We start from the raw sequence: 22,905 nt of genomic DNA, 5'->3' as shown, positions 1-22,905 counted from the left end.
AGGACTCACACCTTCTGATGACACAATGAATCCTAAGAATTTCACTGGAAATTCCAAACTCACATTTTGACATCTTCAGGGTGACGTCTCTGTCGAGGACAGCGTGGAGTCTCATGTCGTGCTCCTCTCTCGTAGATCCCCAGACCAGGATGTCGTCCATGTGGCACACGACTCCCGCGAGGCCGGCTGTCACTTCCGTCACCATCATGTTTTGGAAATGCTCTGGTGCACTGGAAATACCAAATGGCAAACGATTGAAATGGTACCTACCAACTGACGTAATAAATGTGGTGAGGAGAGCAGATTCTTTGGACAGCGGTATTTGCCAAAAGCCCGTGTTAACATCAAGCTTGGAGAAATACTGCGCACCTGTGAGCATGCCTAGTGTTTGGTCTACAGAGGGGAGGATATATCTTTCACGACACACTGACTCATTTAATAGTGTCATGTCCACACAGATGCGGACTTGCTCTTTGTCCTTTGTGGGGGCTACGACCATGCCGCAACACCAGTCTGTCTCCAGCTCTGTTTTGACTTTGCCCAGTAGTGGCAGTGGAACATGCCTTGGCACTTTCAGTGAATAAGGTTCAGCGTCAGGCTTCAGCTTAATCGTGTATGGTTTTTGAACAAGCCCGAGCCCATCACATAGTTTCGGGTACACTTTTTTTACTGTCTCAAGGTCAATATTGTCCATTCGGGCAATTAGTTTCAGTCTCACGAAAGCGGTCATGCTTAAGAGAGCTACACAAAGATTTCTGACTACATAGATTGTCTCTGTAGTGCTCCTGTCACTGTAGGAAATGTCCTCCTTTGAATGTCTCTTCTGAGATAGCTGTGACATCTGCCCCCGAGTCTAATTTAAATGTCATGCTTTTGCCTCTCACGCAGATGTTAGCAAGCCACGGGTCTTCCCCTGAATCCAGTTCACCTAGGAAGAGTCCATCTGCGCTGTCTGCCACCTCATGCACAGTTGTAGACCTGCAAACTCTCCCGTAGTGTCCACGTTTCCCACAGTTGTGGCATTCTGCATTTTTAGCTCCACCCAGTGGAGTTGGAGTCTGCTGAGCCACAACAGCTACTGGTATAAAAAGAAGCAGATCTCCTCCTAAACCGAAGGCTCAATGTGACAGACTCTCGGCTTTGTTTGTCTGTTAAAATGCTTTTTAAAATTCCTGCTCGAATCAATGTCGTTACAGCTGCAGTCAAAGCAAGATGGAAATAATCAAGAAGGAAAGTTAAAATCCACCCAAACTAAATGCCTTAAGTGTGTCAGCCTCCAGTTAACATGTAGATATAGAATCATGTTTTCACAGGAGAACCCGAAGTGCTCATTAGCAACTTATCTTCATTTTGTCTGGCTGCTCATTCAACACAGTCCTTTTATGAAGCCCACAATAACATTATAAAGCATTACTGTTTGCACTGACTTGTCACAGGAATCTGGCAGGAATGCAGTTTAACACAGTTCACCCTCTGATGAGGGGGACCTCAGTCAGACACGAGTGGACCCTCGCACAGCTTGAACCTACAACTCTAGTGATAAACTGCACTTCTACAGCAACTGCATTTTGGTGCTCCATTTAAAATCACAAGATTTTATGCACAAACTGAAAGAAGCATCTCTGGTCTCTGATGAGCATCAGTGACAGATACAGACTCTCACCAGGGGGAACTGTATTGCATTGAATCATATCTGTTATTAATCTCTGTCTCTCTTCCACAGCATGTATTTATCCTGTCTTCCTTCTCTCACCCCAACCGGTCGCAGCAGATGGCCCCGCCCCTCCCTGAGCCTGGTTCTGCCGGAGGTTTCTTCCTGTTAAAAGGGAGTTTTTCCTTCCCACTGTCACCAAAGTGCTGCTCATAGGGGGTCATATGATTGTTGGGTTTTTCTCTGTATCTATGAAGCGCCTTGAGGCGACTTATGTTGTGATTTGGCGCTATATAAATAAAATTGAATTGAATTGAATTGAATTGCTGGCAGTGAGTGACCTCAGGATTCACAAAAACAGAGCAGTAAAGACTTTTCTGCTCCAACTTTTTGTGAGCAAACACTCGACATCTTCCAACAAGCTCCAAATCAAGAAATAAAACATTCACATTTTCCTAAACTGGTCAAAATCAGTCATCACTAAAGGACGCTTTACGGAGAGCAATTTATCAAACTGAACAGGCAAAGCTGTTGAACTTATATTAAGAGATTTTTGTTTTGTTTCACAGAGCCCACAGTTTTAGAGTAAAGTGTTTATATGAATCGCACAAACATGTGAATTGCTTTGGAAAAATGCTGGAAAAAAACATGGTTAACATTGCATCTGATGTGGCTGCAAGCTGTGCTGTTAAGAGTTCATTTTTTCTGAATGAGAGGGTGAGGTGTTATCAGAGGAAGTGGTCATAGGCGCTGGTGGATGGCTCAAAGCTGTCACCACAGCATCGAAAGCTTGGCCACGTCCTTGCAATCTTTACTGAGTCGTCAACCTGTTTGACTAAAGCCTGACATAATCCTGCTCGTAAGGAGGCACATTTTATTGTTCCATTATCGTGCTGATTTATCTCACTTAGTTAAAGGAGTGAAAAGAACAAACTAGGACGCGTCCAAAGGAGCAGAGCTGGAGATGAAGCTGCGCACACAGCTGGCTGATGTATGAGCACGTAGATTTAGCGACAATTAATCCCTCCACCCTGCACGTTCCCACGAACCTTCACGGTCGCACACTCCGATACTTTAGGGCGCACCTGTGCTGCTTACCTATGGATGAGCGAGGGCCTCGGTAAAGCTGGAACTTCTTCTTTCTTCTTTTTCTTTTATTGGCAGTTGGCAGACAACTGAATGGTGCATTACAGCCACCAACTGTTATGGAGTGTGGACTGAAACATTCATGTCTGTTTCTTTTAACAGGGATTCAGGGGTTAGTGAAGATTTGTGGGATGAAGCAAGACCCAGAAATTTTTTTTAAAGGAATCAAGGCAAGGAATCAAAAATCAAGGAAATGGTAAATGGATTGGTAGTTATATAACAACTTTCTACTCAAACAACAACAGCTGCATCTCTCATTCATTCAGTCCCACACACACTCATACAGCACTTGTATTTATGGTCAGTTGCTTTCTAACATTCCCACTCACACGGATGGATCCATCAGGGGTTCAGTGTCTTGCCAAAGGATCCTTCAGCACGAAGACAGGAGGAGTCTGGGATCAATTCACCGACCTTCCAATTGGTAAACAACCCACTCTACCACCTGAGAGTGTAAAGTAAACAGACTATGTGACAAAGGGAGACTGCACAGATGGCTAGCTAGGACTGAGTGAAGACACTTTGGACCTGGGAATGCAAAACTACAATGAGCTGCTGACATGTGATTATGTGAAAAACTATTTGTGTTCTTGAGCAGCTGAACAGGTGTACCTAATGAAATGACCAGTGAGTGTATATTAAATTGCAATATATAATTAGAACATTGTGGCTAAATGCCTCGATGCTCTCATCAGCTGGTGGTAGTTATCTGTAGTAGAGCTGAGAAGGAAACCAGAGGAGGAAGCAGAAAGATGCCAGAATATAGAGAAAACGCTCAGTGAGGATTAAAGCTGAGCTTCAGCTGTTTATTCAAAATCACTATATCAGCTTTCTCTTTCAGCTTTCAGCTGCTGCTGATGGGAGAACAGCTAAAAGATGCAGCTGAAGGTAAATGAAGTAATAATAGTAATAATAGTAATAGTAACAAAGGCGTTACTGAGAAATAAAAACGCACAGACCCGTGTTTCTATAGCGGAGCTTCTGAGACCTTATCACTGCTCTCTTATCCGCAAACCAGGGTCTCCTCTGACCCTCCCTCTGGTTTTAAAACCAGAGGCGATCATGTTTTTGAAGTCCTCAGGTCAGCTGTTTTAAGTGACACCTGAAAACTTGGTTTTGCAGGTTAGCTTTCCCCTGATTTTCCCCTTTTATTTTGGACCATGGAAGTGTGCATGTTGGAATGAATGTGTGACCACATGGTTGCTCAAACATGTATACATAACCTTAATATGTGGCTTTGATTCAACCTGTGATGCTGTACTATATAAATACATTTATTATTAATAATAATGTTATTAATTTTATTAATGGATAAAGAGGTTTTGCTTTAGTCAAAAAAGCATTCACATCTTTTAAAAATGAATTTCTGGGCTCGTTTTGAACTTTAAGTCCAAATAAACTGAACAATCTTTATATGGGAACCATTCTACCTCACTTTAGCCTTGCAGGTAGTTTCTTCTAAAGAAGCAACTCAACTGCACATGAGTGTGATAAAGAGAGCGCACAGAGACAAAAGATCTTCACGGGCCACACTAATGTAATGTATTTGGAGCTCTGCAGCCATTAGAGAAGACTGAAATTAAACCAAACTGCATTTCTGTGTTTTACAAAGGCTTTGGATCCAGAATAGGGTAAAAGCCACCACATCTCATAACATCTGCCAGATGTGGCCGAGTAATGAAGCAGTGAACAGTCTCACTGTGTGTGCCTTCATCACACGTGAGCGCTCGGTTTTTATCAGGGCTATTTATTAGCATTACCTCAGAAAACCTTCCACTGTACCCAGATCTCTCTGCTTGTAGGTCTCACTTCTTCCACTTGATGGCGCCACACACCCATGCTTTACATGCGGTGATGCCAAAGGTATGCTGTGTTTGACCCTTTTCATGTTTCAGCTCAACAAACAAATGTTTGTCCAAGTTTATGAGAAAAATCAGGATTTGAATCCCGACTTTAACTCTGGAGTAAAAACCTGCAGCAGGTTCAACTCTGGTTTTGTTGCCTGATCTCAGTTTTTGATTTGGTTCATTCAAGCATATTTACACTCTCAGGGAAGGCTGGGTGTATCAGTATGGCTCTGTGTAACGGTACTTATCTAGACTTTTTCTAGTTTTACTGAAAGCACATGTTTTTTTTTAAACATCAATCAATCTTTATTTATAAAGCACTTTTTATACAGCAATGTAGCACAAAGTGCTTTACATGGTTAAAAGCAGCCCACCCCACCCTCCAACTCACTCCCAACACTCTCATTAACATAAACAATCATGGATACATAAATTGGGCTGGACACACATGAGCCAAGTGAGGAAACACTATAACAGGGAGCCGTCTGCACCGGGAGCCGCTCACAGACCGCAGCCTCCAGGCTGGGCACACAGCAGGAGGGAGACAAAGGAGCCCCCCAGCCAGGCTGAGAGGACCCCCAGAGACCCAGCAGCCACGGTCGATCACAGCCCCGGTGCAGAGAGCGCCCTCCGAGGAAACACTGGAGATATGCCATAATAGGCTATATACAGGGTAAAAAGATATAATAAATAAGAACGGGATACAATATAAATATAAATATAAATAGAGTAAGAAGATAAAAAATGAATAAGAATAAAATCAATAAATATTAGGTAAAGCCTGAATTAATAATAGAATAACCGGATAGAATAAATAAGCATAAAATAAATAAACGTTAGGTGAAAGCTAAATTAAAAAGGTGGGTCTTGAGCCTGTTCTTAAAAACATGTACGTTCTCTGCGGCCCTGAGCTCCTCCGGCAGGCTGTTCCACAGACGAGGACCATACCACTGAAAAGCTGCCTCTCCGTGAGTATGTGTCCTGACTTTAGGAACAATCAAAAGGCCAGTACCAGAGGACCTCAGGGTCCGCGAGGGCTCATATGGTAAAAGCAGATCTGAGAGATAAGAAGGCCCGAGACCATTAAGACATTTAAAAACCAGTAAAAGAACTTTACAATCGATCCTGAAACACATGGGGAGCCAGTGCAGCGATTCTAAAACCGGTGTAATGTGGGCCCGCCCTCTGGTCTTCGTCAGCACACATGTGGAGCATGTTATCTGCCTCTCACCTGTGATCAGCATGCATGTTTTTCCTGTTCTGTGGGAATACCCAGAGGGAACGCACACTAAAGACCAGCCCTTTGAGGGCAGGGCTCATACCAGGAACCTTTTGGCTGATAGGTGACCATGGTAACCACAGCACTGCAACCTGCCACCCATGTGAACCTCAGCAAAGCCAAATCCAGTCCATGAAAAATAAACACGACCACCATGAAACTTCAGAGCGTTGCCAGACAACGCGCTTTTGTGTGTATGGGAGTGTGCGGGAAATACCTGCCTTGATTGACATCACTGAATGAGGCGTGTCCTGGGAACATCAGCCCACTTACTTTATTACTAGTATTACTACAGTTATTATTTTTATTTTGTTCTCAATAATTGGTTGTCGATTTGTGACCATAAGCAGGCACGCTGCAGTGTTCCTGAGTCTGAGAGCAAGCCGGGGCAGATCTGTAAGTGTGAGAGGAAAGCTTAGTCCCATTAAGTCCAACTTAACGAGTTTAATATTTAAATATTCTTCAATAAAGAAAATGCTTTCTTACAAAATCACAAACATATTGTATCTTTTGGAAAGTATCTCACAAATCAGCAGCTGTCTCTGCGAAACAAACATCACAATGTGTAAAAGCTACAATTTTCAAAATAAAAGCTTTAAAACTGGTCGTTGTTTGTTCAGTTGACCTTTCTTAATATTATGCTCTTATCTGTTTTCCATTTGACTGGACTGCCAGGATGATCCTGCCCCAACTTGTCTCACCAGCGTAGTTCAGGTGCTGAATCTAGAACCGGTTCCACACATTTTCCCACAAAAACCGCTGGCATAGCACCACAAAACTTGCTATTCCCAAAGTTTGAATCACAACTGTCAGTGGCTATATGAGGGGGGAATGCAAAAAACTCACTAATCCAAACCTGCCTAGTAAAAAACTCCAACTTCTGTGAACTTTGGTTCTCAAAATTGTCACATTGTCACAGATGCAGTGGTGGAAATGAGGAAAAACTGGGTTCAAACAGTCGTCTTACGATTTTAGAAGAGACCTGTTGCAGGGTTTGGGAGGGAAATTAACATTTACTGTTGAAAAATCAGACGTATCAGAAAAATGAGACGCAAACCAACCACAACGAGACACAGACATCGTAAAAGAAAGACGAAAAATGACTACAGACAAAATGAAGAGCAGTATGGGAAGCAACCAAAAAGAGACAGAAAACAATTATAAAAGGCGCAAAATGGCAGAAGAGACACCAAAAAGAAAAAGAAACTGTGCAAAAAGAAGTGCCACGATGACTCAGACAAAGCAGCCACAAAGAGACACAAACTGTCTGCAAAGAACAACCACAGAAAGATCAGTCACAAGTTCCAATACTGAAGAAATCTGAACAGGTGGCAAAGTTTGCTAAATATGAGCAAAGACGCCAGACACAAAACAACAACAGAAATATTGCAACACAACCACAAAGCAAGACGATAGCAAGACTGCCACAAACTAAACATAAAGTAACAATGTCCACGGAGACACAAACTGACTGCAGAGAGCAGTTGCAAGAAGATGAGAGGCAATAAACATACAACAAGACCAAAAAGAAATGTGGAAAGATCATGAGACAAAAAACCCCCACAAAGAAACTGAAACACAAAGCAACCACAAAGAGAAAAAAGAACACAATCACAAAAAGCTCTAAAAAGTCAACCATGAAGAAACTGAAAGGACACTAACAACTAAAGGTGGCTCACAATGGCAACGAGCTTCAAAAAGGAAAATGACATGAAAGACACAACTGCAAAAACACACAGAAGCAGAGACAACAAACAAATTCCAACAGCCAATTGCCAAAAGTCCAACAAAAAGACTCAAATTGATCAAAAAGAAATGTTAAAGGACAACGAAGTCCACCAATCCAAGCAGATGACAAAGCCACAGCAAAAAAGTGGAAAATGGTAAAGAAAAGATGCTCAAAATGTCCAATAAATAAGTAAACTGGGAATAAAAACCCCTAAAACATGAAGTTGACGGTGCTGTGTAGAACAAAACTATAACAAAGAGACACAAAAACACATAAAATTAAAGGAAGGAAACATGAAGAGAACCAAAATGACTCCAGAGTGATGTCGAACAACACAAAGAGACTCTTCTTTGCAGGAGGGGAAAGTGGCCCGTTACACACCCCCCCTTTTTGTTACCAATCCAAAACTCAAGCACTGCTCTCATGGACAGTTTAAAATGTTCTTAGACCAGGATATCTGTCTGTGGGTAACAGAATCACTGCTTTAGACTCCAGACAGGAAAAAGGGAGGAAATGCAACAAGAAGACAAAAGAGAAGTTGCACTAACAGAAAATGTTTGAGCAATAAACTCGCACATGATGAAGATTTTTTATCATGCATAGGAACATAAATTTGGTGCAAACTATTAAAGGACACAGCAGAAAACCTTGCAGTAGAGTGTTTCACTGCTTGCACAACAGCTCACTCATGGTTCGGAGGGCGTGTCCTGCAGAACTCTACCTGACAATCTGTCAGTGGCTGCAGAGAGTAGTGACAGCAGGGCATGTGAAATCACGGCTGAGCTTTTCAGGCATGCGTTTAAGCATTCGACCTGGAGACAGCTTCGGGGGTGGGAGGGTGGGGTCACTGCAGCCTGGGGTTGGAGTGGGTGGGTGGAGTGGGTGGAGCTACACAGGCTGAAACACGAAAGATTCCCCGGAACCCGACAGGTCAAAGAACACCAGGAGTGAAAACGCAAGGAGGAGATTTGTGTTGTTGTTAGGAAAAGTCTCCGAGCCAGGCTTCAATAAAGTAAATACAACAACATCCTCAAAAAATTGTGGGTTTTAAAAATAGTTTAAAATCTTCCAAAATGAACTAAAACTATCAACAGAATGTGAAGAAGCAGCTGTTAAAGTGGAGTAAACCAGGGCGGGGCTGGTATAATACCAAGATGTCCCAAAAGATGGAGCAGTGGAATCTTTATTTAATCAGTTAAGTCGTTAAACAAATGTTTTTATTTGCAACTGTGGCAAAGGTGAAGGAAGTCGGGGTAAACAGAAACATCATGACACACCTGGGGGTGAAAACTGCTACTAAATTAGTTACAAAAATCTCCTTTGAAGTGACCTTCAGCTGGCGGCTGAATGAGATACCAGCAGCAGCCAAGATGGTGCTGGTGGAGTCAGTTCAGACATTTGGGTGAATGATTCAGACGCTGAGTGTTAGGTGTGGCTGTGTGCAGGCAGGAATAGGACCCAAGGTGCAGACTCCGGAGACAGACGTGAACTCAAAAAAAGGCTTTAATTTAATACTCAAAATATAACAAAACTAAAAAAACTCAAAACAAACTTAAACTAGAGAAATGACAAAACACACAGCCAGTGGCGGCTCCTGAAAAAAATCTCAGGGGGGGCAATTTTTATGATATCGACTAAAATGACCCATTTAATGAGTACATCAAACAACACAATTTAAATTTAAATTTAAAATGAACAACCATATTCTGGCCATTTGTATAGATTTGTAAAAATGAACATGAACAGATTTTTTTTTTTTTTTTGAATGAATGAAAAATAACTATTGAAAACAAGTCGACTAAACCTCTAAAAATCCCTGGATTGTCTGAGGAATCACTTTCATCATGTCCCCGCATTGCTAGCTCAAAAGCACCACAAAACTTAATACAATCGATGATTTTAGATAAAATATGACGGTTTTTATCTACCTCTTCGTTGTGCCTTCTTAAAGCAATCCGATGTCCATCATCTAGCTGCGCCGCTATGCTAGTTTTCCCTAGCACAGCTAGCTTTACACTGTTGTCCATATGAACTCGTGAGCTTTCATGTTTCTTGATTCGTTCGGAGAGGTGCTTTAAGTCGGTTTGTCCAGATTGTGTCCACGTCAAATCACACTTGTCACTTTTGAACAGTATGCATGGGAAACAAAAAAGTGCATTAGCTGTTCCACAGCCTGTCAGCCACGACTTGCGCTGGAACCAACTCCGACAAAAAGTCCTGTTGTATGCTTTTGACTTCTCCTTCGTTGCCTGGGTTAGTTGAATTTCGGGCTTGTCAGGTCCCAACTCTTTAACTTGCAGTTTTTCTGCCATTGTCCTTCTGGCAAAAGGGTAAGTTAGAAGCGATCTAACCGAATTTGGGGGAGGCTGTGCCTCAACCGTTAACAATACCGCTGCCATCGTCTCTCTCTGACCTTATAGCTCACTTAGGCTACTGACTGAGGTAAAATTCTAGAACAGCAAATCTTCGCGCGTTTTCTGCAGGGGCGCAATTTTAAGCGCCCCCAAACCATTTAATTCAGCGACGCTGATAGGTCAAATATTTATTATTTTCCCCTGGCAACCATTTAATGATAGGCTATTTCGCTGCATATCAAGGGCGCTTTGACGAGCGCCCCAGAAGAAGAAAAACACCGTTTGTTTTTTTGAACTTTAATGAGTCAGCTGGTGAAAATGTTAAAATACGCCTGGCTGTATATGGGCACACACATAGTAAAACTATCATTGATGAATTTTTTAAAAATATATATTTTTACTCCTCCACATTTGGGGGGGCGGAGCCCGAGCGCCCCCTATGGGCCAGCCGCCACTGCACACAGCTAAGAAACCGGTAGATCGCGACACGGACACAGAGAAACACAGGGCTTAAATACACAGAGGGAGCAATCAGGGAATGAGTAACAGGAGGGAAACACAGCTGGGGCAAATCAGAACTGACGAGACCAAAGAAGCGTAAACTGAACACACTGAGAAAAGACAGAGACCTTCAAAGTAAAACAGGAAACACATAACACAGACTGAACAAAGACACAGCCTCACATGTAGGCACTACAGAGGGAACAGAGACGTGGGACCAGGGCAGACACAAACACTGACTGGACACGGGGATATAGGAACTTAAGATACACAGAGACGCGAACTAGACAAGGGGATGCAGGTGATAGGGGAGACAGAGCAACTAAAGAAGACAGAGACATAAACCATAAGACAGAACTCAAAGAAACCAAAAACTAGAAAATATAAATAATATCATAAACTCAAAAACCCTGGGTCAACGACCCAGGCATCCTAACACTGAGTGATACCGAGGACACGGTTAGAGAGTCAGCTGTGAGGAAACATGAGAGACAAGCGCTGGGGTTAGCCAGCAGGCAGTGAGTGCACTGAGTGAGGAGACAGTGACGGATGATTCTCTCCAAAATGAAGCAACAAAAATTCAGAAACGCTAAAATCTTAAATCACCTGAGCATCGGGCCAAAGCAAAACTATGGGAAGGAAACTGCAGCGAGGTGCGTCTGTGCAATGACCAGCTAGCTTAGCAGCTGATTATTTAGCACTCCAGTCTCTGGTGTGGAGATTTCTGGTGTCATCACTAACACTATTCAGGATCTGTGTGGGCACACAGGCACAGACTAAGATTCAGGACCCTTAGCATCAACATGTTCAGTTCCAGATGCACAGTAATCATATAATGTCATAGATTGTGTGTTTTGTGTGTGGTGTGTACTGAATGAGGCCAGTAAAGTCTACTCTGCTCTTTTTCTAGCCCCAGGCGATGGGGGCAGCCACAAAACGGGAATGGAGCTTCAAAATGGTTGATTATGAGCACCAGGGTGGCTCCATGTGCATCTTTTATATACAGTCTGTGGGAGTTATTGACGAGGCAGACGATTCTGCCACTCGAGGTAGCAAAAAGTAAAACGAAGGCAGACAGTTACCACACACCCTTTGTTTCTTCTACTGTTTTTGATAAATACACGCAGAACTGCTCCTTACTATTTCTTTCTGTATTCATTCCTTCAGTCTTTGTTTTTATGCTGAAAAATAAATAAAAAGTATTGAAGTTTTAACAATTTTTAAAACTGTTTTTAAAAATATAGATCAAGCGACACAACACGAAGCGTGATTTATGGAGTTTGTTGTGCATTTTTCTACAAAATAAAGCTGTTTTATTTAAAAAAGAAATACTTTTCACCCAGATGGTTAGAGAGTCTTCAGGATATACCCTGAGAAGCTTCTGTTTGACATCTTCTGAACGATCTGAAGCTTTCCTCTGCTGCTGGTCCGGAGGCACAAACTGGGACCAGCCTAAGCAGAGAGGCCGCTAATGTGCCCACTTAAGTGTCCCTTTGATGTGACATTAGGGCAGAAATGGGTCTTGGAAAAGTCCCATGTGGGCTCTATGAAAGCCGCTCTGGCAGCGGACACACAAAAGGGCAGGGCCCCTCCTGTGTGTGCTGACATTTAACGCTTGAGGGTTTTTCTTGTGTCTGAGCTGATTAGCGCTAAAATAATACAGGAACAGTCAGCTGTGTCAATGTGTCTTCTTTTCACCTTTGCACTGAAGGTGTGTGTGTGTGTGTGTGTGTGTGTGTGTGTGTGTGTGTGTGTGCGTGTCATTGTGGGCGTCTCTGTGAGTAGCGCAGCCTTCTCTCGTCAGGCCACTCCCGGGAAGCGCACTGCTGCTCCGCCTCGCACACGGACGCACGGACGCTGTCCTCGCGCGCCTCGGCTGCTGTGCGCTCTTCTCCGTCCGCGCGCGTCTTCTCCTCTTTCTACTGTCCGGATCTAGGGGGGGCGGGGGTGTCGAGGTGGAGGCATGTAGCAGAGGATTCACGGCGCAGAGCGAGCAGCATGTAGCAGCACCTGGAGCTCCGCGAACATCGCCCGCCTCCCTCCTCCTCCGGCTCCTCTACCCTGCCGGAGCGCTCGTTGCTCCTCTCGGGCTGAAGCATCGCCTGCACCGGGATCTTTCCGAGGATTTTTTTTTCTGTAGGGGTGGGTGGGGGGTTTGTTTACTGCACGGGAGTGTGAGCGTGTTCCTCCCCGCCGCTCTGCACCTCTCGGTCGATGGTCGTTGGGGAAGCTTCCATCTTGAGTCCCGTGTCTACCGAGAGAACCATGGCGAGCGACTCCCCGGCACGGAGTCTGGACGAGATAGACCTGTCTGCACTACGGGTAAATGTGTCCCTGCGTGTGTGATGAGCTGTCTGTGCCTGTGCGCGTGCGTGTGAGTTTGCCGAACACCTGTCCCCCCTCCTCCTTTTCTCCTTCTTCTCCTCTCCATCCTCACCGGTGATGGATGCGTCTCTGTGCCTTCCTCTCCTTTCTTGCTTCTGCCGTGCTTGCGCGTGCACACGAGTTACACTGTGCTGTATGCGGGGGGGCTGTGCTGCTCGTGATTGAGGAAATCACATCGGATATCAGAGTGTGGGCTCAGGCAGCCTCCTGTTGTTGTTTGTTCCTTTTTTATTTATTCTAAACAATTGGGACGCGATGTAACGACGCTCCGAGCTGTGCGCGTGCACCAACCCCGTACGCACACACACCTGCGCGTGCGCACGGCAGCAAGTAGAGGCTGCTGTGTCTGTGGTATGTGGGGCAGATGTTAAGCTGCCTGCTCATTGACACTTTCACAGCACACACAGATACGGAGGCTTGTGGTGCACGCGCTCACTTGCCTCACTCGTGCACGCGCGTTTTGCTCTTGGTTTCTCACTCTAACACACACACACTCACACACACACCGTGAATAATAGCGACGATAACCGCAACAGGAGCGAGTTCCGCCATTTCGCGATGTTGTGGCGACAGCAGCAGCAGCAGCGTGCACTGTGTGCAAGGGGTTATGTGCGTGCACGTGCGCGCGCCCCCGCCAGGATGTGAGATGTGCAGAAGGAGACAGTGCAGGAATGTGAGTGTGTGTGTGAGAGGAAAACTAATGATAGAATCACATTTGTATAAACTTTCTTATTTTTTAATTCAGTGTGTGTGTGTGTGTGTGTGTGTGTGCGTGTGTGTGTGTGTGTGTGTGTGTGTGTGTGTGTGTGTGCGTGTGTGCGTGTGTGTGTGTGTGTGTGTGTGTGAGGCACAGCTCCCCTTTCTTTGACGCTTATGCAACACAGATGTACCTGCAGAGTAACGATCAAGTCTGGACATGATCGACCGGGTGGGACTGCAAGCCTGTGTGTGTCTTTGTATCTGTAAAAGGCGCACGCACAGACACACACAGACACACACATCGCTGGGATAAATAAAGACAGAGGAGTCTGTGTGTGTTTTCTTGTAAAAATCCTTTGCAGCCTCCATGAGTAGCTGAAATTAGGTCACCCAGGACGCAGCAGATAGAGCTGTGGGGGGGGGTTGCGTGACGCAAAGCCTGTCGCAAGCACACTCACACTAGCACACTTCCTGTTTCTGCAGAGTCCCAAATGATCTTGTGTGATCCCCTCCTCCTATAGGCAAACCTGCTTCCTCCTCCTGGATGCTCAGGCTGGGGTTAAGCTCCTCTGATAGCTCCGGTCAGATGTTGTATTAATAGCTGTTTGAGGCTCACATGGGGACGTAACCTTGGCGTCTGTCACATTCCATTATTTTACAGTCGCCTGCCTGAAATGGGGCTGAGTCAGGAGGGTGAGGTGGAGGGTGGCTTTGTAGATTTGACGCCGACTGGCGGAAACAGGACAGGTGAGACGGTCGGGGACATTTGAATGAAAGGGGATCGTGTCAACTGAAAGGAGCGCGGTCAAAATCACAGCTGTGCATCGGCTGCAGGCAGCATCGTGGTGTTCATGAAACAGTGCAGTCGTGGATGTTTCAGAGACCACAGCCCCTGAGATCAGGCAGCAAAGGTCCAAAAATCATCCTGCAGATGGAAGGAGACACAAAACGCACAGCGCTGCTTTTTATCTCCATCGTCTCTGTGGGTCTCTGTGGCTATTTTGTGTTTCTTTGTGATCATTTTGAGTCTCCTCGTGGTTATTTTAAATTTCTTGGTGTTTTTTTTATTCTTCTTGGTATTCTTGAGAAGCTTTGTGGTCGTTTTGTGTCTCTCTTTGGTTGTTTTTGTCTGTTTATGATCCCTTTGAGTCTCTTCCTGGTTGTTTTGTGTTTCTTTGTTGTACTGAGTGTGTTTGACATTTTGCAGCTGAAGCCCACAGGCCTCCTGACCCCTTGAGTCTTGAGCCCAGTTGAATCATTTAGTAATCCACTCATTCTTTATAAGACAGTCAGTGCCGTCTCCTCTGGTGTCTCAGCAGTATCCGCTTAGCCGCTCAGCTTTTGAGAAGAAGTCCCAAAGTTCAGTGGTTATGCCCAAAAGTAGACGTGGAACACTGACGCTGTTTAATCCAGTAGTTTGGATTAACCTGAGATCCCTAGAAATGTTCGTCAAAATGACTCGATTTATGCAGAAAAACCTGTAGCTTGAGGCTGAACCGGTTTGTCTTAGCTAGAGGTTTGTTTACACCCAGCGTGAGCGTCTATATGTTCCAAAGATGTTTTTCTCAGCCAATGAGTGAGCAGAGTGATGTCTTACAAAGGAATGAGAACAATGACAGCTTATTCACGTTGTTCTTTTGGGTTTCCACTGTGGTTTTGCTGCACTGTTGAATTTGCAGAAGTGGAGATGATACCTGTGGCAGACAATGGTCTCGGCCCTGCTGCATCGTTTTGCGTTCACAGAGCTGCAGCGGCACTCAGCTCGTGTACGCAGTGCTCCAGTGTAACAGGCTACAGTTTAAAGAAGGGGTTAGCGAAGGAAAACCTCGAATCCTGAGAGGATTAATTAGAGGTAAAAGGAATATTTCTGGTGCACAGCTCATGAGTTTCCTCAAATATGTGCAGGAGGTGTAGCGATGACTCTGTTGTGGAAAATGCTGGTCCCCAGCTGCAGACTGCTTGTGGATGCAAACTTGTGTTTTACATGTCAGTGTGAAATCTCATTAGCCGCCCCTCAGGTTAAATGCAGACCTTTGTTTCTGTAGCTTTTCCCCTCATTTGCCATCCAAATTTCTTCTTCACGTCAGGTGTTTGTCATACATGTGTGGTCTCACGGCTGGTAAAAGCTGTGCACAGGTGTGTGTGGATGCACGCTAGGCTCGTTCCTCCAGGATTAGATGTGCTTCTGTTTGACCTTGACTGAAAAGGAACACTGCTTTTTAAGCTAATCCCCTTCAGGAGGCTCTGCTGTAACAGTCCCAACGCTCTCCTGTGGCCTACTGTACACCAACACACACAGACACGCATGCACGCACACGCAGGTGTGCTAATACCAAACACGCACCACTCAGGTATGCTTAAAGATCGACGTGTGTGTTTTGGGAGGTTTGCTGAATTTGAATAAACCTGAATATAAGATTATCTTGTGTGTGTGTTTATATGTGGGTGGGATTTGACCTGTGTGGGTTGTACCTGTATGTGTACCATGTGTTAGTAGTTAGCGTTATAATAAGAAATAAACACATTTTTTTACATTTCAAGGGAAGATTTAAAACCAAATGCACGGTTTTCTCTGGGCTGATTTGACCCGTCTGCATTGATTTGGTGTGCCCAGTTTTGGAGACGCTCTCTGTCTCCTGACTGCAGTGGAAACGGCTCCTGTGGCACCCAAAGAATCTCTTTTTTCAAAATGTCTGCAGGAACTACTTTTTCTTCAGAACTCCACCTGACAGTCGGATCACTGTGCAGAAGGAAGTGGTGAGAGGTTTGTCTTGCCTTTGCCTGAACCATGGTGTTAGTCAGCTGTGTGCTTCTTTTAGTTCCATAGAAAGGAAATAGTTTTGAGTGAACAGCTCAGCTGGGGGTGCTCCCCTTAATGTTTCCATCACAAAGCTCTTTCAAACTATTACACTTCTAGGAGCAAGTCCTTCCACTTGGCTGCCATCTTGGTCAGGTATTTTGAAGTTCTTTATCAACGTACGTTTCCCATTAATGGTAGATTTAACCATCAGTGTGGTGTACTGAATGAATTGATTAAGGTGTTCAGTGGCAATGTTAGGTTTCCAGTATTCAGGAAGCAGTAAAACGTGACATTAACAGGAATAGATCTGAATAATGTGTGCTTTTTCCACACAGTCCACCCGAAACTATAATCTAACTTTTCTGTGGCAAGTTGAGAGATCGCAAAGTGAGATTCTGGTGAATAAGAGGCATATCTGGCTCTGCCGAATGAATCGAGTCTGTAAGAGTAATGCAGAGGTTATCTACTGAAGGACTAATAACAGTGTGGTGACAGTGGGAGGCTTTTTACAGGGTAATACCACAGGTATGCATTGCTCAGTCACCCTTTTAATGAGTGCATGCATGAAGGTCAGATTCCACTTTGAATGGCTTCATCCTTCTTCTGTCCTGCTCAGCTGTGAACCACAGTTAAGTTCTCCTGAATAACGTTGTGCTTTTTGTTCCTTCTCTTCCCTCTTTAACCTCTACCTCCCACTCTCCTGTCTCTCTTTCACACCCAGGACCCAGCTGGTATCTTTGAGCTGGTCGAACTGGTTGGGAATGGCACCTATGGGCAGGTCTACAAGGTAAGGCAGTGTGCAAAAACAGGCTTTTTCCTTTTCCTTGATTGTGTGGAATTAAATCCATGATGAGAGGCAGTAGCAATGGCATTTTTCATCAGTCACAGCTCTAAAAAGAAACCCTTAGTCTCAACTTGTACGGGCCCTTTGTGTTGCCCCTCAAGTCATCTCTAAAACTGAAAAGACTTTTTAGCTCCTTTCTTTTTAAGCAACCCCCGGGGAGGTTTTCTTCTGATTGGCCAGCTTCTGGAAACCTCCAGAGGGGCAGCACCCAGTGATTTCTGATCTGCTACCCTGCTCACGTTGACTACTATTGAAAAAGGAACTTAAAATCTTGAAGCTTTAGATTTGTTTACCCGTATATCTGAAATTACATCATCATGTATGCAATAAGGAAACAGATAATTGTTCGCTTTTAATGTAAATACCAATAGCAAGAATCGTTTTCCTGATATTAACAATTCTGCGGCTGTTTTGTATTCACAAGTCGACGAGGGCGGAAGGAGGGGTCAGTAAAAATTTGACTTTAAAAGCAGGAAGCTGCTGCTGTTTCCTACCAGTTTGTTTCCTCGTAATGGTCAACCACTAACCTCAGAGTGTTTCACAGAATATAATAAAATGTTTTCATGTGTCAGTGATTTGTTCTGCTGAACGTGGTGTTAGATTAATTACATTTTGTCCCGTAACTCTGAGAACCACTGAAGGCAAAAAGCTGCCCTACTTTTTTACTGTTGCTGCTGCTCGCCTTGTTTGTAAATGTTGTCTTTTTTTATTGTGATGTGAGCTTTGAGAGACTGAGTAAGAAGTCACGCCATTAGCTCCTCCGTTGTCTCTAAAACAAGCTCTCACAAATGTCATCCCGTCTCATTTTTGACTAAAACTGAAGTTACTACTGACTTTCTCTTAAGACGCCCACGCTGGCTGTAAAAGCAGAGAGGCTGTGTGTGTGCGTGTGTGTGTGTCTGCGTGTGTGTAGTCTCACTTTGAAAGCAATTAACACACTCAGACGACACGTCTGAGTGTGTTAATTGCACACAGAGCTGCAACAAACTCGTTCCGTCTGCTGGATGTTCTGTATTGATCGTTTCAACGAGGTGACGCCTCCTGTGTGGAAATGATTGATAGAACGAAATTAACCTGTGCTCGTTCTCAAGGCATCGTGGGTAAATTAAGACCTTGTGTAAAGCAGGAGACACCCTGCTTGTTTCAGCAGCGGCACAGAGCAGAGGTTACACTAAAAAAACATCTGAGCAAACTTTAATAATGGTTCAAAGATGAAGTTTTATGTTCTTATTACCCTTCATATATTTTAACTGGAGAAACCACACAACTGGAACACCAGTAGCAGCAAGGAGTCCAATGCATGCCATCCTACTGTTATAACAGCGTCTATTGCACATGCTGCACAGCTGTAGCATTCCTATTTGAAAACTTATAAAAGGTAATGAAGATCAGCCAAACGTGTGCAGGCAGCGCGGTGCACAGCGGGGATTGGGAGCAGTGTTGCTCAGGTTTAAAAAGTAATTACTTACTACTTACTGATTACTTCTCCAAAAAAGTAATCCTGTTCCTTTACTGATTACGTATTTTAAAAAGTAATTAGTTACTTAGTTACTTTTGAAAAACAAAATGAATACGTAATAAAGCAATAGGCCTTTCAGCCCAATTCTATTTTTTCTGCATAATCCATCATATAAAATCTAAAAATCATTTTATTAGTTTTAATCTATTAAAATAGTACACATCGCATTAAGCAAAAATGAAATTATATGCAACAGTCTCTGACTTGAAGAAATTGTTTAGCATTTAAACGTATGTTCTGCATATTCCAGTATATAAAATTAATGCTTTGTGTTTACTCTCACTCTTTCAAATAGATGCAAGTAAAACACAGAGAAAAAAATAAAATTAAAAAAAGAAGCAAAGTCATGTGGTTGGAGTCATTTATTTGTGATGCGTTCAATGGCAGGAAATTAGTGCAGGAAATTACTCTGGGTTACAGTTAGCTACGTCATATGTGTTGGTGAGTGTGCGCTTGGTGTTCAGTAAAGGAACACCTGGGCTTTGGCGTCATATCTCTGTCATGCTGGAGTCATGCAAGCGAGGCTGCACTTCCTCCTCAATCCCACAGCCAAGTTTCTGTTGGAAAACCTTCAGACGTCTAATCAGTGAGTCATAACTTTGCAGACGAACAGTGACAACAATGCTGAAGATGATGACAAATGCATATTTAAACATTCCCACCAGAAATAATGAAAGGAAAACTACTAGAAACTGTTTATACAAATACAGACAGGTAGGAATGACTACTTTAACAAGTGTTACGAGCTAAATAATCTGGGTAATTCATTGATGTATTGCACGCTGAATTTGATCACAGCCCAATGTCCTGTATTTGCCAATAAAACAAAAAAAAAGCTTTTTCATATAAAAGAATAAGCCAAAAAATAAAATCAAAGACTCAGCAGCACTGACTCCGGTCGTTCTTAATTCTTTTTTCACCTGTTTAGCAGGAGTGGGGCGGGTGGAGGTTTGCCCGGTGCCACAGCGGTCATGTCCGTGGGGGGAGCCGGTGGTTTCTCTGTGAATGTCACATTCCCGTGGCAGCGTGCTCGGTGCTTGCTCAGATTTGAAGTTTAGGTGGAGTTTATTTTCGTTGTGCTTTTTACAGTCAGTTACAATAACTCGTACTGCGTGCTAGCTAGCATGACGGAGTTTCTATACAGCTGGGTGGTGCTATGATGTTACTGATAGTGAGCTTTATTTTATTAATAAGGTTCGTTTGTAGAGTTGCCAACGGCTCCTTAAAAAATGGAATGGTCCCTCATTCAGAGAAAATATTACACGTTTCGTTTTGAGCTGAAAAGGAAAACAGTTTGGAAAAAGACTGTACAAAAGGGTTAGGTTTGTGTATGGGATTTCCTATGCCCCCTGAATGCACCATCGGGGTGCATGTCCGCAACTTTAGTTCAGAGACAAACGGCAGCTGAACAACGGACAGTGTGTGCGTTCATAAGACCGTAAGTTAATGTTTTACTTCACTCAGTTATGTTGGTGTTCAGCCATGAGTGTATTTGATGACTTACCAGCATCTCTCACATGATGATCAGGGCAAGCATTCTACTCATCCTGAAATTCTCCAATATATTCATCATATGAAAGAGGAACACAATCAACTCCGACTAGGTGTGCCACGCCTGACAGAATTGATCTCTAGCTCACCTGTACTAGCTCCACAGCATGCCACATCACGGTCTGAGGATGGGACGTCAACCACACCTGCCCACACTAGTAAGCTGGTGCCAATCAAAGGTCAGAAGAGCCCACATCAGCCTGAAAGTGCTCCACAGGTGCCATTTGGGGATGAGTCTCAACATCCAAAGGACAGCCAGCATGGCCTGATTGAGGAGCTCACCCACAGTCTAAATGACGCAGATCTTGACAGGGAGCGCAGCGCACAGTCACCATCACCTTCAGTCGACTCATGCCCTGAATCTCAAGATTTTCTTTCACCAATGACACCAGATGAGAGGCCCTCTCCACTTCAAGCGTCAGCAGCAAGGGGACGGTCACCGTATCATGCAGGCCAAAGAAGGGTTGACGAGGTGTATGCTCGTCGCCACAGGAACTGCAGTCAGCCTGCCACTCCTCCTAGATTGCCAAGGCTAGGGGCCTGCTATGAAGATGATCCATACTACAGACAAGATGACAGGCATCCTACCCCTGGTCACCCAAGCTGCCCTGACAGTCACTATCGTTCTCCTTATGGATATGGGTATCAGGATTCGAGTTATCCGTACAGGCGCTGTGGTAACTATCCAGATGACCGCCGACAGTGTCCAACCGATCGCCTGCAACCAGGTGGGTGCCCTCAGACACCACTCTCTCTCAGCAGAGCCCAACCGATAGAGACTTATCGTGGACCTCAACCAACGATCCCCGACCTTGTGCACGAGGACCCACGTGAGTTTGCAAGATTAAAGCTAGCTCTAGATAACATACTTCCACTTGATGCTCCTGAACACTTCAAGTTCCAAATCTTGACAGATCACCTTAAGTGTGAAGATGCACTACTTGTAGCTGACTCATACAGTAACAGTCCATTCCCATTTGCTGACACCATGAGAGCACTTACAGAAATGTATGGGCAACCTCAACATCTGGCCTTAAAAAGGATTACCAAACTGATGGATGGACCCAACATTAGGAGTGGTGACATCAGAGCCTTCAAGTCTTTTGCACTACGAGTCCGTGCGCTAGTCGGTATGTTACACCAGTTGGGAGAACAAGGTCGGACAGAGTTGAGGTGTGGCTCACACGTATCTCGCCTCTTAGCTAAGCTACCTTATGACCTAAGAGCAAATTTCCAGAGATTTGTCAATCCCATCAACACTCCTATACCAACACTGCTTCATCTTGCTGAATGGCTTGAGTATGAGGTGCGTGTCCAGGTAATTGGAGACCAATATTGTGGTCACTCTGACAGGGAGAGGCAAGTTTCACGAAAGGAAAGACGTCCTGAGCATAAGTTTCAGAAGGTTGCCACCATTCTCCATGGTAGTGAGCCCAGGAGAAAGATGGAAGGTGACATGTCAGCGGCACAAGAAAGGCCCAAGAAGTACTGTCCATTCTGTAATACAGTGCAGCATTACCTGAATCAGTGCAGTAACTTCAAACTCTTGTCGAAAGAGCAGAAGACAGAGTGGATCAAGGTGAATAAGAGGTGCTGGCGATGCGCCCGTGATCATCAAGCAGCTAAGTGTAACCTCAAAGCCAAGTGTAAACCATGTGGGCGCCGACATCTTGAAGTTCTTCATGATGTCAATACCAGCCCAGATGCTACAGCCTCTGATTCAACCAGTGCACCAGAGGAAAGCACATGCTTAGTAAGTTCCACCTCTGAGACACTGTACGTAGACCGGCAAACCAATAGCAGTCAGGTGTTACTCAAGCTAAGTCGTGTCATCATTAGGAGCAGTACAAAGATGGTTGAAACCTATGCTATACTGGATGATGGATCAGAGCGTACCATACTTCTGCACGAAGCGGCTGATTGCTTGGGGCTGCACGGGGAAGCTGAGGACCTAGCACTCCGCACTGTCCGTCAAGATAGCTGTACCATCCATGGTGCTGCTGTGTCATTCTCCATTTCTCCTGCCTCACAGCCGAACAAGTCCTTCCAGATCCACCGAGCCTTCACAGCAAAGGAACTTGGCCTAGCACGCCATAGTTACCCGATAAGAGCATTACAGGAGCGGTACCGTCACCTTAAGCACCTGCCACTGCCAGACATAAAGGAAGTACAGCCCCTTCTGCTTATTGGGTCAGATAATCCACATCTTCTCACTCCTGTGGAGCCAGTACGTCTAGGTCCTCCAGGTGGACCTGCAGCTGTGCACACCCGACTTGGATGGACTTTACAGGGTCCATCGAGATTCCTACGTCAGCGGCTAACCCCACAGCAGTGTCTCTTCACCTCTGGGGCCTCACCAGAAGCTGAGCTCTTCAGCCATGTGGAGAGACTCTGGAAGATGGATACCTTGCCATACCGGAGTGAGCGGCTCATTACTAGGTCCCGACAAGACGCTGAGGCCATTCAGAGACTTGAGGAAAGGACAATTCGAGTAACAATTGATGGAGTAAATCGCTACGCCACTCCACTACTGTGGAAGAAGAATCTTCCCCCTCTTCGTGCTACACCAGAGGCAGTTTTGGCCCAGCTTCGTGGTACAG

General features: G+C 44.6%; 1 protein-coding gene across 4 annotated transcripts in view; it reads left to right on the top strand.

Moving 5' to 3' along the window:
* The first annotated feature begins 12,312 nt into the window (after positions 1-12,312).
* Positions 12,313-22,905, top strand: part of tnikb (TRAF2 and NCK interacting kinase b) — a 68,504-nt gene continuing 57,911 nt past the window's right edge. For 2 of the 4 annotated variants that reach the window (XM_082545701.1, XM_082545702.1), the window contains exons 1-2: positions 12,313-12,829; positions 17,113-17,178. In XM_082545701.1, coding sequence (XP_082401827.1) covers positions 12,722-12,829; positions 17,113-17,178 — 174 coding nt within the window. In that variant the 5' untranslated portion in view covers positions 12,313-12,721. The remainder of the gene's footprint in view (positions 12,830-17,112; positions 17,179-22,905) is intronic. The other 2 variants (XM_082545699.1, XM_082545700.1) reach the window with 2 other exon arrangements.

The sequence above is a fragment of the Aulonocara stuartgranti genome (genome assembly GCF_965226115.1).
Source record: "Aulonocara stuartgranti genome assembly, chromosome: 9".
In the NCBI taxonomy this organism is placed as follows: domain Eukaryota; kingdom Metazoa; phylum Chordata; class Actinopteri; order Cichliformes; family Cichlidae; genus Aulonocara; species Aulonocara stuartgranti.
This window is presented reverse-complemented; position numbering and strand designations above follow the sequence as displayed.